We start from the raw sequence: 17213 nt of genomic DNA, 5'->3' as shown, positions 1-17213 counted from the left end.
ACGCCGCGACCGCAAACTAGTCCACGGAGCACGGCCACCAGCACCGGCGCAGTGATGGGTGGTGACCGGCGGACGCGTACCCTCGCCACTGATCACCGCCAGCCAACCGCAGACCCAACTGGTCGCGCCGCGCCGCGAACAGCGGCGACCGGACGGGCCCGGCGCTCCGCGCTGCGTGAGGCGACGCTACACCGCGCGCGCGCCCGCCCCCACCGCAGTGCGAGCGGTGACAGCGCCCGGGCGGCGCGCGGTCGGCCGTAGTTCGCGGCGCCACCGCCAGGTTGGCTGAACGGGGCGCGCCTGGAAGAGCCTGGGGCAGAAGAGGGGACATGACATTGGTGAGATCCCACTGGTACGTGGCGGGGGGGGGGGGGGGTGAGAGACGGGAGACCATCGTCAGAGGTCAAGGAGGGATAGAGACGTTCGGGGACCTGGACGCCTGGCCTCGCCGAGATCCACCAGATCAGCTGGCTACGCGCGCCTGCGGTTCGTGCAGTGACAGGCGGACTGATTTTGATTAAACACCGCTCGTTGTACAAATTCAGGTCATCGTTGGCTCGTAGGGCTGGCCGTCAGCGGTGGGGGCTATTTCCTCCGCGCGGAGCGGATGTTCAACAGCTGAGCACATAAAACTATTGCGAACTGGATAAGTCAAATATAGTAGCGCGAACGTAACTTAACTGTTATTGTCCTTCCTGATGTAAAGCTGCACTAACTCCTAAGCATGACATTTCATGGACCACAACGAGTTGGAGCGTTCAAAACAACAAAAAGAATCTCACCAGTTTACGTCTCCTTTCGTTGCTGCAATATCAGAGAGAAAAGTTTCCTCAGGGATCAGGCCACTGCTGAGAAACTTATCCCTGATATTCCCTTATTTATCCCTGTTTCCCTGTTTACCCCTGGTTTCCTGATACATTGGGCGGGAGAATCTAGCGTCATCGAATCACCTGCGCATTTGTGAGCAACACATGTTGGCTCTTTATGGTCACATACTAATGACGTCATCAGTGCCCTTACATCATATAGCTCAGGCCATGTAAGCGGAATACTTATTGACACGCTGAGTCATTCCGTGAATCAGTGCCATCTGATTTATGTTGCGATCAGAAATGACCTGATTACGAATAGAAGTAATAGAAGGTGAGGCAGCAGAACGTCCGTTCCGATTGGCATAAATAATGTCATAAATGACATCGCGTGCTACTATAACAACTCGTGGCAAACTTACGCCCAGAACACGTAACGCATTAGCTGGTCTAAATACCAGGTGCACCCCAGGGACAGGAGGAAGAAGGGTATGCGCCAGTGCCGCCAAATCATTTTAAGCATGAAGTACATGGCGCTGTGTAGAATTACTGAAGCAGAGATATCACCTGCAGTCATCCTTCGTGCCCCTCAACCGTCGACCCGCGCCGGCGTCTCTGGTCAAACCGGCGGCGCCGGCCCTCTTCAGACTCGTAGCGCCGTCCCTGTTCAGACCCGCGGCGCCGGCACCGCCTCTGTTCAAACCCGCGGGGCCGCCCCTGTTCAGACCCGCGGCGCCGCCTCTGTTCAGACCGGCCGATAATCACAGTATCGCACCAATCACGTTGTTGCATGACCCCTGCACACCGACATCGCCAGGCCACGCTCCAGCTCTTGGCAGACGGACAAAGAGCCCGTAAATAGTTTAATCTCGCAAAGCCCTCGGGCATCGTCTGGACGCCACCGGCACGGAGGCAGGCGTCCGGCCAATTAATGATGGCACGTGCAAAAGGCGATAATAATGACTAATAGCTTCCGCCGAGCCCAGCATCGGAAACAGGCCGACGCACCCCTCGCATCCAGGTGCGGGTCTGGCTGTTTTAAAAGGCTCGGCTTCCGGCCGACATAATGATGCGGTGCGTGGCGCCAGAGGCCATGGTCCGCTGTTTGGCTCCGCTCACTCACCGACACACACGGCTCTCACGGCCGCGTGGACTGTAATCAACAACAAGCATCTAGATTGAACACGCAAGCTGAAAGTGGTGCGGGCGCACAAATTCATCATGCGAGGCCTCGACTCGTTTCTCGGAAGACGATAGCGTGCATTAAGGTTTCATGACACGGGCGAGCCACGCTATCCAAATGCACGCACGTGCGTGCGATATCCTTGGGAGAATGGTGCTGACGAGTGGTGGCTTCTTGATAGCTAAGTGGGCGCCGCAGGAGCGCCTGAAGCCCACCGCGTGTGGAACTGACCCATGCATGCTGACATTCGACCCACTCGTTTCCTCGCTGTGATCCGTGGGATGCTAAATTACCGGAGACAACCTTATCAGCAGTCCGAGAGCTTCGTATAAATCTCATAAACAACAGCGGCCGATGCAAGTCTGACTCAGCAGAACAATTGCAAAGGAAACATACCGCACTATTAATTCCGCCTCTCGCCCATAACCGCCAGCCGCTATGACAAACTACGCGGCCTTTGACCCAGGTCATGCGAAGGTTCACAGTCTCATCGGAGCATGATGTCTTCATCAGTCACTCCCCGCATGATGCAGCGTTCTCGCTGCGTGCTGCCTACGACAATGCGCGCTACAATGGTCATGCAGACATCACGTTCTGCTGCAGAGGAAATTTGTCTGCAAGCCCACACGTCCCGCCCGTTCCCCGCATCCCCGCCATTGCAATTCTGACGCGTCACTGGTGCGCATTCAAACAGCTCGCAATTGAGCATTAAACATCCCTGTTCGGTATTATCTTCGCATTCCCTATGCCTGGGAAAGTGTACAGGCCCTTGAGCGGAGTGGTCGGCACGTTGTGCAATGTATTGGCGCATGCGCGTAGCGCAGCTGAGCTGTCGGGCGAACACCCGGGCCGATGTTTTCCTCCAGCCTTCCTCGGGAAAATGAGCGTCGAGATGGCCAAAACGGCTCACGTCGGTCCAGCCAGGGAGAGGCTGGCGAAAATTACAGACGCATAAGTTACTTCTAAGCTCTTTTGCGCTATAAAGCTTTGGTTTGTGATACCCTTCCACGAGACGAATGTCGTAATTAAAAAATGTTTCTGGTGATATATGGCGAATGGAGTGTGCGTGAAGTAGATACAAACAAGCATACACATTGCACTTAGTCGTATATCTGCTCGTGCGGTCCCACTGACCTGATTCAGATTCGTGTTTGGAACACCAGATGATCATGCTTTCCTGTTGAAGCCAGATTGTATACGCATGTCTTAAGCTTTTGCGACAGGCGTGGTTGTAACCAACGGGGCGGGGGCTGGGGAAATAATTTAATTTTTCCCAAAAAGATCTATTCTCTTCCAACGTCAGAATGCACGTTTTTACGTTTCGTCCAGCCAACGAGTCCTTGTCAGGTCAGGGCGTCCCTCCAGACTCCCATTTGAGCTCCACAGTGCTGATTTACTCCCACCCCGCCCAATCTCAGACACGTGGATACGCCTATGGCGACAGGCGCGCAAAATCAGCTAGAGGCAGCACTGAAACGGAACTTCGTGCGCCGCTGGAACTAGAGCTCCGCTGGTAGCGCACCTCGAACACTCAACATCAGGCGAGTGTTCCCGGCCGGCAGCCCCAGCTACTCAGCCTCTGATGCGCAAGGTCAGACTTGCCCAGATAATCGCGGAGCGTGGTCACTTCTTCTGCACGCGCCAGCTGCCGCGAGTTAACGGGGATCCTCTCAGCCGTCCTCACACTTGGCAGCTCGTGTGCTCTCTGGCGGTGAGCTGCTTGACCCAAGCTGCGTTGCTCCGACTTCTGACGCTCCAGCTGGTCACGCTGTTATTAAGCGTCTCCAGTGCGCGGGTGGCCGGAGCGACCCAGCTGGTCGCTCCGACTTCTGACACTCCAGCTGGTCACGCTGTTATTAAGCGTCTCCAGTGCGCAGGGTGGCCGGAGCGACCCAGCTGGTCGCTCCAGTGCGCGGGTGGCCGGAGCGACCCAACTGCACGACTAGGGCGGCTTATCTCTGATATGTTGATATGAGGTGTTTTATAAGGTGCGAGGTAAAACACTCAGGAAGGAATTGCAGGGAGGCATAAACTCAATCGAGACTGGTGCAGGGGAGGGAAACCATTCCTGACAATGTAGCGTCATTAACACGATGCTCTTTTTTAAACTGGGGAGGGGCAGTTGCCTCCTCCGTCCCCCTGGTTTCCACGTCTTTGAGCGATTCCTGCTCGAGTATCGTTGATTCCATCTATAACAAAAAAAGAATGCAGCTGGTGACTAGATTAACTATCTATGAGAGGTCTTGTTTCCCTGCAGCCCACTCGGTTATAATGCATGTCTGAAAGCATATCTGCAACGGGGTGGGCGGGTGCGAGTCGCTTTGGCGCGCGCCATTTTCCCTGGCTGAGACGGCTTGCGGTCGATGGCAGCGGTCGCTCAAGGTCAACAGAGGTCAGATAGCGAGACAGACGGAGACGAGCATTGCGGCAAATTAAACTTCCGCCACAAGATGCTGCCGTTGAACTAGCCTGTCAGCTCCGATGGTGCTGTCACAGTTGACAGAACTGGCACTGCTTAGCGTGAACTCTGGTTGCAGAAAATGTTCCAATGAAAATATCTGGCTCAAATTTGAGTTTATAATTTTAAAAAATACAGAAAAGGTCTAGAGTCATCAGATAAGTTCACGTGCACAAGACATCACGCACATACACACACACAACGCAAAAGCAGAAAGGCAGCCACACCACGCAAGCAATAGCAGTGGCTGGATCAAGATTACCAAATAATCACTGCACATCACGCACAGTTGCCGACCAGGATTTCACACCCGCCTAATGACTGGCCCGCTGACAGTGCCTCTGGTGGACGATGGCAGCGCCCCTGGCGGCCGACGACGGCGCGACCGGTGAACGCTGGGAAAACTGCTGTATCAATAACAGCGCCGATGAACTGCTTGCAGACGGCGCTGCCCCGTCGCTGAAAACCGCGGGGCAGACGCGGCTGCGTAACGCGATACTCTGGCACGTGCTGCAGTTTAAGCTGTAACAGGGCTGGCAGCACCCGCCGCCCGTCTGAAGTCGGCTGTGGCAGCCGTGTTTCGGACAGCCGCAATGGCAATAATCTGTATCGTAGCATTTGAACAGCCAAACCAGTTAACGCCTTGAGGGGGACATGTGCCTAGAGCTCCAGCCCCCATGATGAGCTGGACACATTTGTACTGTTCTAGACGCCTAACGGGTTTAGTGTACCACTCTTTTCTTTTATCATATTTAGCTCATACCTTTTGAATGTATAAACTTCTGGGACCAAATCCCACTCTAAGCAGAGCTCGCTGCATAAACCATGACCAGGGGCGGCGCCACAGTTTTAATTTCGGGGAAGGGGAGCTGGCAGAATTTTCCAAGGGGACTTCAGGACAAAATGGGGCCTCCTCATATGGGCCTCCTGGGCAGCTGGGTATTCAAAGACCAGGGGCACGTTTCCCTTGCCAAATTGTGAAATGTAGTTAGATCGGATGTGAATAAATGTCGACAGCTAAAAATCGAGGAAGACCCTCAAGAAATAAATGCATTGGAACAAGCGAGACCATTTTACACCATGCAGCAAATTGGTGCACCTATGGAACGCTCCAGTTGTTTTTTTTTGTGAAACGTTTTTGGTCACGACCGACCGCCATTGCGAATTGATGCATGCACCGTGCTCCTCGGTGATACTTTCCAATACGTCTCCTCAGCTGGGGTGGGACGAGAGCGAGCGGACTTCCATAGCAGCCTATTTCTACTCATCACACTAACCTCAAGACTTGGAGAAAGTGATGCTCGTAATTCGGAAAGTGATTTTCTGGTTCACGAAGGCGAAGAAAGCCTCATTTCTTGGTTCACGAGACAATAATAGCCCATGACGAGGATCAGTAATATACAAGAATGACAGTCATGGTTTTAAGTGTTACTTTTAGAGAATTCAGAACCTCGTGAATAAGACACGATTAAATATGACAAGGAACTCGCGAAAGACAACATTTTTCGTTAAAAGTGATTTGAACCGTTAGTTGCTGAGCAGCCAGACGTTTCATCACTATGGGCACAAAATGATATCAAAGAAGGTAGTGTTTGTATTTTCCATTGTTCTGTAAGTATTCTTATTGGATGCCGCCACAGTCAAGTAGCGGCACGAATACACCGGCCACCCGGTTCGCGGCTGACCCCTCACTCAACATTCCCGTGATTGTGTACACGTCACTAGCGGTCAGCGCTACTGGCGCCACCTCTGAACAGTAACGTTCATCGGTCTTGCGGTCCAGCTCTGAGCAGTGGCGTTCACCACTCTTGCGGTCCATCTCTGAGCATTAACGTTCATCGGTCTTGCGGTCAAGCTCTGCGCAGTACCTTCCGTAGTGACGTACTTCAGCCCTCACAGCTGTCGTTGGGCGGCCCGTGGTTCCATCTCGACCCTCATCGTTCAGCCGTTATGAGATTCAATTCTGACGGACGCCCTCCAGCGTCCCCCGGGGTTCAGTTCTGAGCTCATCGATCGACGAAGAGGCCCGCACCGCCAGTCCGGACGGGGAATTACTGCATGACTCACCCTTCGCCGGTCCGTCAGAGGGCCAGCCACCGTTCCGGCGGCCTTCCCCACGTGTAATTCGTTCGGCGCTCCCTGGTCCTCCCCCATCGTCGGCTGTCAATCGGGTTGCCTATTAGATGTGGCAGGATCAGGCCGCACACGCCTCCCCGACCGCCTCGCGCACATTCCCTGTCCCGGCACCATAGCCCCTGCAGACTCCTTGTACGCCATTACACAATGATGGAGAGAATATCGTTCGTCTATTATCGATTATCGGCACCATCCAATGCATCTCACCGTGCAAAGCAGTTCTTCTCAGGCACAGGGCCCGTGCCATATTCAGCGTACTGTATTGTCTGTGGGCTCTTCTTCGGTCTGCCCGATCCTCGCATGTTCCCCAGACACGTGATGACGACCACTCCGGTATCACACGGTAAACAAGGCGCCTGCGTCCATCAGCTGGCTGTCGCAGCATTCAGCGCGCCGCCTGCAACGCCGCGCTGAAGGACAACGAGCGCCGCTTGCCACCTAGATCATCGGGCGCCGACAGCAAGTCGATGAAGCCAGTATGTGCCTAACCGCGAGCCACCCACTCTCACGCGCGCCACCGCCCAGTGCCGTCAGCCTTGGGCGCGTATTACGGCCTGCCTGCCTTCCTGCGGACAAGCGTCGCTTGCCGCTGTGCTGCTCTGACCCGCTTCAAAACGTCCGCGGGCGCGACTGCACGGGCGTCGCGCGGTTCACAGTAATGACCCGAGAAAGGCGAGGCACTTCACAATCGCAGCCCCCATTTCGTCGCGCCACCAGATGTCGTGTCACCGAACCCACGACATGCTCCACAATCCCGACTCACTTCCAGCGTCTGCACGATGGGAGGCGTGCTGGCTGGGGCGCGCTTCCATGCAGTCGAGCTGCAATCGGAGCCGCTCAACAAACACGGGGCTGCAGGAGAGGTCCCAGGTCGCCCACGGTCCGGCGCCGCTCAAAACATAGCTGCCACACATTAGGTATGCAGCCAAAACACGTCATCAGCGCCGGGACGGCGCCGCAGGAGATATTATCGGCCATTTGACACTCGGCAAACTAATTAAGATTTGCATCATGAGCACCGCGAGATCGGCAGTGCCTGTGTTCAGGATAGCTGTCATTATACTGAAGCGTATTCATGAAGCCTTTAAACACCCTGGTTGCGAGGCCGTCTTCGTAAGACAGACATTTGCAACACCACGCGTTACGTCATGGTGTAACTGTTTTGAAACGAACCCAGTGAAGCGGACAAGCGCAGTACATGCTATTTATTTACGAGAAAGTGATTTGCTGCTTACCTGGATTTCGTAAAATGTGTTGGAGGTAACGAAACCTCCCGGCCTTGTGCAGCAGATAAATCGGCCACAAAACAAGTTCATGGCTGCCGCGACAACACAAAATATTCCTCCGCACTCCGGTTCACTCATCGGCACTCCGGTTCATTCCTCCGCACTTCGGTTCACTCACCCGCACTCCGGTTCATTCCTCCGCGCTCCGGTTCACTCACCCGCACTCCGGTTCATTCCACCGCACTTCGCTTCATTCCATCGCACTCCGGTTCATTCCTCTGCACACATTCCTTCTAACGTCTCAGAACCCGAGCCCAGACGCAACATGCCCTGTGAGGGGCCCGTAAGCCGTCTTGTTCAAATGCCTCCAAGGCGCGAAGTACGCCACGGCAACACCGCCCACCGCAGCCGCTGCGCACTGCCGCTCAGCGCAGACGGGTCTCGCCGCCGTCCTGCCGCCGGGCACGCCTTACCTGGCGCCGCGGCGCCCACCCTTCGTCGGCACCGACGCACGTGAGTCGACTCATCGGCGGCCCGACGTCGGCAGCGACGGCAATCGATCTCCCGCCGCCGGCCGGCGCCGCTTGTAGCTTAGGCTAATCGTTATTACGTGTTGCCCGCGCGATAGCACCCACTGCATGATTCATAGTGCGGCCGGGGGAGAGGACTTGAGGCGACCCCGGCACGGGGCCGAGGGGCCGCGGCCGCCGGCGGCGGGAGGTCGGGGGTCGGACGTCGACCGCTAGCGGGCAGTCGGTCGCCACCCGCCGGACTTTATTGCGGCGATGCTCGAGCCGCGCCCAACGTACGGGCGGCACGGCGGAATGTTAATATCTCCGAGGCAGCGCCAAGAATTGATGAGGGCGAAGCGATGCTGGAAGCGCTGCAATAAGCCATGACGCTCGCAAGGTGTGGGTGGGGGGAGGGGGGGGGGGAGGCAGGAGTCGCACGGGGTTTGAATTGGCTCCCCCCTAAACCTCCTGTCTCGTCATGCGTACGGCAATGACCACGCTGGTGTCATGGGCTGAATTTTGACAAGCCTTCGTGTCCCGTTTGGGCAGCGCGAATTGACGTCGAATGGTAAAACGCAAATTCGTGTTTAACGGTCCGGGGTTGCATGTGCCAGTTCATGGCGCTGTAATGTTACAACTGGATCAGTATATTCAACCCGTGTCAAGAGTGATCCAACAGTAGTCCAGTCATTAGTGTTTCACAAAAAACGAAATCATAAATTACCGTGATCGCGTGCTGCTGACCGGTAGATATGTAGACTTAGACGTAAAAAGGCGCCTGGCATTTCTCTCTCTCTCTCTCTCTCTCTCTCTCTCTCTCTCTCTCTCTCTCTCTCTCTCTCTCTCTCTCTCTCTCTCTCTCTCTCTCTCTCTCTCTCTCTCTCTCTCTCTCTCTCTCTTGCGTGTGTTTCCATCTATCTCCTCCTCTCTCTTTCTCTATCTTTGTCTTATTCTGATCCCCTCTTTCACGGGACGAGCTACCAGCTCTTATCCCTTAGGCCCATCAACTTATTGCCACGACGAGGTTACCCGATGATGCCAACCAGTCAGATAAATCCGTTCGAAAACTTGGCCTGGAAGACCGCGACAAGTCTAGTAATCCCACCTAGCGGAGAGAAGCGTAGGCTAGGAACAAGACCTTCGGCGGCGTCCGCTAGATGGCAGATACAGCGGGGAACTGTCAAGCCTCTCAGGGCCATCCATATACTTCGTTACACGTGAACGGAAGGGAGAGGGGGGGGGGGGGGGGTGATGGAGCGCATCTAAGCACTGATGAGGGAGAGGGGATACTGAAGTGCGATGGGCTCGTAAAGTCACACTTCGATGTGGTTCGTAACCATGCTAGTCTGTTTTCAAGTGCTTTAGAACCCTAAAGACGGATACCGTAGGCCTCCTCTCAACACGCCCGTCTTTGTTTCGCCCCACTAGCTCTGTTAGAGGCCAATTTGACGTCACGTTCTTGGGACGTTACGCTTACTACAGCGCAACCAGGGTGGAGGGGGCTTTCGCCCAACGTAACTTGTGCGTAACCAGGGAGGGAGGAGGTTTAACAATGATCAAACTGCCTCCAGGGAATAGAGACGACTAAGCGGCGGAAGTCTGCATGGAGAGCTGGCCACCACCGCGGGCTGGTCAAAAGCTTTCCCGTGATTGGTTGTTTTTGCTGTACGAATGACGCAATTCCATTACCATGCAAACTGTTACCAGTTGAAGATACCGAAAAACGCTTCTAACATTAAAAAACGCTTCCAAGGCTTTGTTCTGAAGCAAGTCGATAACTAGAAGTTCAAGACAACTATAAAAGCACAACACATCCAAAACACAGGGTTTTTCCGCGTTTGCTTTTTGTTTTTATTTGTGACATATGAATAGGTTAACATATTGCACGATGGCACATAGCGTACTGAACTACTATTATTATCTTAAACGAAGATAACGGTGCGCAGAATATTCAACATAAAGGCTTAAATTTTAAAAGCGTTAACAAGATACTTAGAGAAGCCGAGCGCGCGCACTGTGGCGAGCATTGTAATACTTGTTTCGACATTTAGATTGTTGTTTTGCAAAAGCAGTGTGATCCTGGGGCTAGATATGCAGGCTTCCTCTCCCGCACTCAGCGACTAAAAACTCAACTTACAAAACATTAGCAAGTGTCAGTCATTTCCAGCTTTTTTAAAATTTGGAGAAGTCAATTTGTGTTCAGAGACATTAGTGGGAGCGTTTTGCTGGACTGATAAAAACTGACTTTAGAACAACGTGCAAATGTTTAACTACCCGGGATACACAGAAGTTTGTCAAAAATGGTTTTGTGTACGCACTACAATCTTTTAGAAATGTAATTTCTAGTGAATCACTTTGCAGTGTGTGGTAACTGCCTTGCATTAGGTCCGCGTCCAACTTTGCACCATTGTTGCGGTATTAACAAAACAATGGCGAAATAGACGACAAAAGCAGCAGAGGACTATGCAAAACGTCCATCAGATTCATCCTAACGACGCTTTTCGGTAGGTCCGGACCATTTAACAACAGTTCTGCAAAAGAATGAAATCCCGTCGACCGTTTTCTGCTGGGCTGCAAAATGATCAGCACCGATGCATTCCACTTTAACGATCTGTTCGTGTAAAGTTTATCGGTCCCCTGACCCAGGAACGACGAGTCTTCTTCAACAACCTTCAATTAATCAATTACGAACGGTTACCATCCGTCACGTCTGTAGCCTTATTTTAGGCGGTAAGCTGCAAAACACTTGCAATACTAAATGGCATGTGAAGTGCTCTTATGTTGACGCGTGTCCTGTCGCGATTGGCCACCTATATACCATGGCCTTGTGATTTATACATGTGGTCACTAGTCAAAGAATGCAGCACTTCTTTACCTTTAACCACAGCTTTCTCCCACCGGGGCGGATCTAGCCTGGAGTTGTTGTTTTGTTTTTTTTTTGGGGGGGGGGGGCAACTGTTCGTCGCCAACTGGCTGGTGTGGGATCCGAGGTCCAGTGCATGGTGCCGACACCATTCAAAACCGAAAAGCACCGAAATACTTTTGAATCTTAAACAGAAGTTAAAACAAAACAGCTAAAACATTTAAAGTTCAAACAGACGGTAAGTAGACGAAACTTTTATGAAGTTCTGGGAATGCTTGGGAGTGGCCAAAACATACTCTTAGAGGTTTTCGGGGCATGGCCACGTGCCCCCCCCCCCCTCCCCCCCAGGATCCGCCGATGTCTCCCACTTGGCAGCGCCCGGATACCATCCTTGGTGCTTTCTTTCGTTGTCTTTCAAATCGATTCTCATGTGCAAGTTTCTTAGTCTCTGTATTTGCTACCCCCCCCCCCCCCTCCCGAAGGCTTATGCAAACACATTTTAAACTGTTAGTTCTGAATCTTTAAAAAATGCTTCTCAAAGTACGAATCCCAGGAACCGCTCCTGGTGGGCCTGATAGCGCAAAAACACGCAATATTTCACGATAAAGTGGCAGGTACGGTTCATTTTGCACAATGCCCGATCCTTTTTTCTGAATTGAGTTAAAATTTGTCTATCCAAACTGACCTCCTTTAGGTCAAGCCGAATGCATCTGAGGTAAAAAGCAATTTGAGCCTTACGGAAAACCAGCAATGGGAGGTCTGAACTGAGATGCGTTATTTGAAGCAGGTGCAGTTTTTTTTAAAAAGCTAGCAATTTCATCTGAAATGTCAGCTGCAAATGCCAAGCACAGCAATAACGTGTGCAAAACAAACAAAGCAATCTAAACGACAAATGAAGCATGCTACAGCTGGACACACAAAAGAAGAGCAAAGTCTTTTGTGTATGTGTTGAGAGAAAAATATCCATTGGATCAGCGGGTGTTCCGTTTTTTATCTCGTGCTCCACGTTCGTTTCTCCACCTCTAACGAACCATGTCAAACGCTCACACTCGCTTGTCTCCGCTCGCGCCTCTCCTACTCATTCGTCTGCTTTGCCGTTCGTCGATCATTAGACCGCCGGTCTTCCGCGCTGGCGCCGTTAATTCAACAGCGTTAGCCTGCAAGCCGTGCCTCCATTTGAGGTTTATGGTGACTAGAAGCAGGCCGTTATTATTTCACGTCACATCCCTGGTCTTGCCCGGCCAAGACCTCTGAATCCTCGACGCTAAATATCCAGCATGAATTGACCTGGGCCGGTACATGGCGGCAGTCATGGCTCCCTTGTCGCACGCTTAGCGTCCACAGAAATAAGATATCTACCTTCATCTGAGGCAAATGGATGATTGCCGTCCTGCCTCGGCCTCGCCGGCTGCCCGCCAATGCAATCTCTCCCCGTCAGGGGGTCGTACGTCATTTCCGGCGGAAATCGAGCGCATCCGGCGCCGCCGGGCTGGGTCTGCCAGCGCGGGCCGACGGGATCATCCGGGACCGTGTCGGCATCAGGATCAAGACGCGCATCCGGGTGTGGCGACGAACCAGTCCAGTCCGTGGTCAAGGGAACGACGTGGAGGACTTGTGCCTAACGGACTGAAATCTGGCCCCAGGAACGGAACGATTTCGGACCCAACCGGTGCGTGTGGTTACCTGGTAGCTGGTCACACTAGAGGGCTTGCCGACCAAGGGGAGGTGGTTTCGAAGATGTAGTGTCGGACAGAATGAATGCAAGATTTATTCACATTTGTCTCCATTATCATAACCGGTGACAACATTCGCTTTTGAAATGAGAACATGCTGCGTGGAGGGTTTAGGATTTTCCAAGACTATCATGTTTCGCGTGTACTCTGAACGTAGAGTCAATGCATGCTAATTTTCAAAAGAGCTTATTGTAGAAAGAAACAAGGGCACGTAGACCCTGTTTCAAACGAAGCCACGGAACTGAAACAGGACTTAAACAAAGGAAAGTGATGAAACCGAGCTGAACACCCCAATCCATTTCTTGACTGAAGCACACCGTCTGCACTTGACGTCTGTCGTCCGTCCACTTATTTGCCGTTCCGAACAAAGAACTCATCTCCGAACCGGCCAGAGCCAGCGCAAAGAAAGCGAGCGTCAGCATGGCTCCCATTTCACCCATTTCCCTCACCATCCCCCACTCCCACCTCCTCCCCCACGAGCCTCCCCCGGCGCCGGGCCCACCCCGGAAGCGGGTCCGTCGACGCCGACTGAGTGGTCGTCGGTCTCGACGTGGCCGCTAACGATGCTCGGTTACAAACGACGGGCGGCGGCGGCCGGCCGGAGTCGATGATGAACGGCGCCGATGGCGCGAGCGGAGCGTGGCGGGAGCCGGCCGGAGCGACCGACGACGGCGTCACGTGCCCTGAGCGGCCGGAGCGGCCGACGACGGCGTCACGTGCCCTGAGCGGCCGGAGCGGCCGACGACGGCGTCACGCGCCCTGAGCGGCCGAAGCGGCCGACGACGGCGTCACGTGCCCTGAGCGGCCGGAGCGGCCGACGACGGCGTCACGTGCCCTGAGCGGCCGGAGCGGCCGACGACGGCGTCACGTGCCCTGAGCGGCCGGAGCAGCGGCAGCCGGTGGGCGGGGAGGGCGGCTAACGCAGAACCACGCCGTGGGCGGCTCGGGGCGAGTGCTTCGCATTCAGCCTCCGGGACTGCCTCGGCTCAATTTGTTTCAGGTGAGCACGGTGCAGTATCAAACAGAAAGTATTTGTTTTGGTCATCGGCACAAGCTGTGATTACTCAGAGTCATGGCTTAGGGCGTAACATTACATCCTAACTTGTGACGAGACAGCAGCACAGGTCCCTATTTCATATCTATCTTTGATATCTGGACCTGATGTTGCATGTCATGTAGACCCGTTGGAGGTCATGATAGTCATATGACTCACGATAACCAGGTGCATGACATCTCCAGTCGCTGATTAATCACTCCCATTCCGGCCATCCGCACCCCGCTTCTTACGCGGCTAATAAAGTCGATTTCCACAATCACCGCCATGCTCAAAGTTTCCGCGTTCAAGCCCCATTTGGCTAAAGCCGAGAACGTCCCGTCTCAAGGAACTTAATGCTTTCGAGATTTGCATCAGCCGTATCAGCGAGCTCGGCTTCCGAACTTTGAGTTTGTACGCGGGTCCAATCCTGAGCTCGGCTGCCGCTCCCGGCCGGGCGAGATCTCATCAGGTGGAGGACGGCAGCCAGTCCCAGTGCCCTCTTCCGGGTGCAATCCAGGCTGCATTGGCCTCATCAAGTGTGACCGACGTGACCTGAAGGGGTGAGCGCGTGCCCCCTGCCGTGTCGGAGGGGACGCCCGAGCGCGTCGCACTTACGCGTGGACAGCTCACTGGGAGAACCGGTTGTCATTGTAGATCGCAGCAGGTCGCAGATTCTACATAAGGGCACCTTTACACTGTGGAGGTGCATTCATGGTCTGCTTGAAATACAAGGAATGGTCCTGTCTTCGTGACAGTCGCCCTCCTCGAGGCGTGCGTGTTGGTCTCAACCCGATCACAATGCTGCAGTCTATTAAAACTTGGAGCAAACGTGGAGCATACACGGGATGACGGTCAAAGAAGAAAATAAGAATTCAGAAGGACTTTTTGCGCACGAAACAACAAGAGAATCCACGTAATCACCTGACACCATGCGTGGTTACCGGTACACTGTTCGGAAGCAGCGGCTTCTGATCGATACACGACATCGGTGCATATATGAAGTTGATTTCCAAGTTCTTTGCTAGAAGAAGCTTCAAGTTTATTCAAGCAGTTTCATTGCTAAGGCCATGAAACACTAAAGCCAAATGAAGCATATTCGTATCTGCATAAACAAAATGAAGTTTTTTTCATATACTACACTAATGTATGCTTAAACATATCTTATACTCACCATCGAGTTGCATATCACTCAAGAGTGAGTCGATGATATTATATGATCTAGCATCCACCTTGGAGGAAGCTTCAGACAAATTAGCTGCTATCAGGCTACATACAGATGGACAGCAGATGACATCAGCAAAGAGTCTCAGCTCACCCATCAGTAGAGGACTCACCTTTGGTGTCAAAAGGTCACGAGCCTCAAAGTGGCTTGGCGAGGGGGTCACCTGAAACAGAGCAGCTGCGTCATTGCTGTGAAAGTGTACTAGCATATGAACCGCCTGGAACTTAAAACTTAACAGGGTACAAAACATAAACGACACCAACCCCATACTTATAACGGCGTTTCGTGGTTTCCAATTTAAAAAGCTCGCGCGCTGTAAGGGTAGTTGCACGTACCATCATGCTTCACCGTTAGCTCATTTACAGCGACTGATAGTACATTTTCACGCATCTGTGACTTCACATGCCGTACCGACAGCATACGAGTAAAGCAAACGTACTTTACGGAGTTATTATTGGAGCGTGGACAGTGAGGCAGAAGTGTGTCTGGAACTTCAAATTACTGGCGACATCCTAGCCACATTAATACACCTTGATACAGATCCCATCAGCACGCTTGCGAAAACATTTCCTCGATCACTGTTCAGGAGAGCTGTAATAGCATGCTTTTTCTTGATGCTGATGATGAGCACTGATGAGTTTGAGCGGAGCGGCTGGATGGTGCCTGATAGGAATGTGTACAAAATGTTTTGATAGGATTACGATACATTTCACATTTCTTAATTACAATAAAGAGTCAGAATTGAGCTCCTCTGCAAAAGATAAAATGCAATCAATAATGTCATCCCTGCAATGCCATTAACAGCGCAATGCTGCACAATACAATGCTTTATTCAAAGCAATCCTCGATTAAATCAAGCACGGAGCACCGATTTAGTCGACTCTGTTTCATGCAGCGTAAAGTGTAATACCGTTTATGAAACTTTAGAATGTAGGAACACGCAGCATTAATCATCTTAACATATTTTCAATAGGTGGTGTCTGCACAGATTTGGAGCGTTTTCTGCATGCCGCGTGCCATAGTTTGTCATTGATTTTTTTGTTAAATCCCGTACACCCGTGACCATGGCACAGACTGCAAAGTCAAGTGTTCCCAACGCAACTAATGCTTGTTTGATAACACCATTTAACTAGTGCTTTCTACCGCCGTGAAAACAGCTACTTTCCGCACAAGAAGTCGCAATTAATTAGGTCGAAGAGTCAATAGCTCAAGGCCTTTCTTGCTTCTACAGCACTCAATTAATTCAGTTTTAAATTTCGCCATCCACATTGAATTACAAAGAAATCGTCATGTGTTTCTAACGTCCAAAAAGATGTCACCCAAGCCATAATGCATTACTGTTTAAAAGCGGGTCCATGCACAGTCTTCAAAGAGCGTAGCAATGCACATAATGCAGTTCTGCAGCTTCAACCCGTCCACATTCCCCGACGCTGGCATAATGGCGTGTGGTAAAGCGCGAGTTAAGAGCAAAATACAAACACAGGAAGAAAGAAAGGAGGAGATTGCCGAAAAAGAGAAGAAGCGACAGAGGGTGAATGACGCATACAAATTTTCCATATTTTAAAGCACATTGAAATGTCGATGCAGTCTTTTAACACGCTACACGTACGGCAGCTTGTCGTCAGGCATTCGACATAATCATATTATTTGCGGTCTCGTCGGCAACCGCCGAAAACAACGAGCCACTATTTTTCTGGTGGCCATCTCTTCTGCAGCTTGCTCCGTCTCAGCTCTCTTTTCCACAGACCCTCAGATGGTCTTACGGTCGTCCCAGGGATTACCGTCATTCTTATGTCAATCCAGGGCGATTTCGTGGATAGCCTGGGGGAATAAAGCCGGTGGGTGGGATTTATTTGCGACTTTGTTGACGGCTTTCTGGGGGAAAATACTTGCAGCGGCCATATTTCGTTCCGGTTTGGTCGAAGACGGCAACGTAGAAAACAACGTGTTTTATTTTTCGTATTTTCGAAACTGCCCACTATATTTTTTCAATAAACCGCATCGACTTTCGTCAGACAGTTAACTCCACAACTGT

General features: G+C 52.3%; 1 protein-coding gene across 1 annotated transcript in view; it reads right to left on the bottom strand.

The window, feature by feature from the left end:
• LOC119091337 (PDZ domain-containing RING finger protein 4-like) overlaps window positions 1–17213 on the bottom strand; it is an 89796-nt gene that overhangs the window by 48266 nt on the left and 24317 nt on the right. Inside the window, 1 exon segment of the mRNA XM_037214065.1 lies at window positions 15291–15341. Within this exon segment, the coding sequence (XP_037069960.1) occupies window positions 15291–15341 (51 nt within the window).

The sequence above is a fragment of the Pollicipes pollicipes genome, unplaced genomic scaffold (genome assembly GCF_011947565.3).
Source record: "Pollicipes pollicipes isolate AB1234 unplaced genomic scaffold, Ppol_2.1 Scaffold_3447;HRSCAF=4054_pilon_pilon_pilon, whole genome shotgun sequence".
NCBI lineage: Eukaryota > Metazoa > Arthropoda > Thecostraca > Pollicipedomorpha > Pollicipedidae > Pollicipes > Pollicipes pollicipes.
Note: the sequence above shows the minus strand (reverse complement) of the source record. Positions and strands in the feature narration are given on the sequence as shown.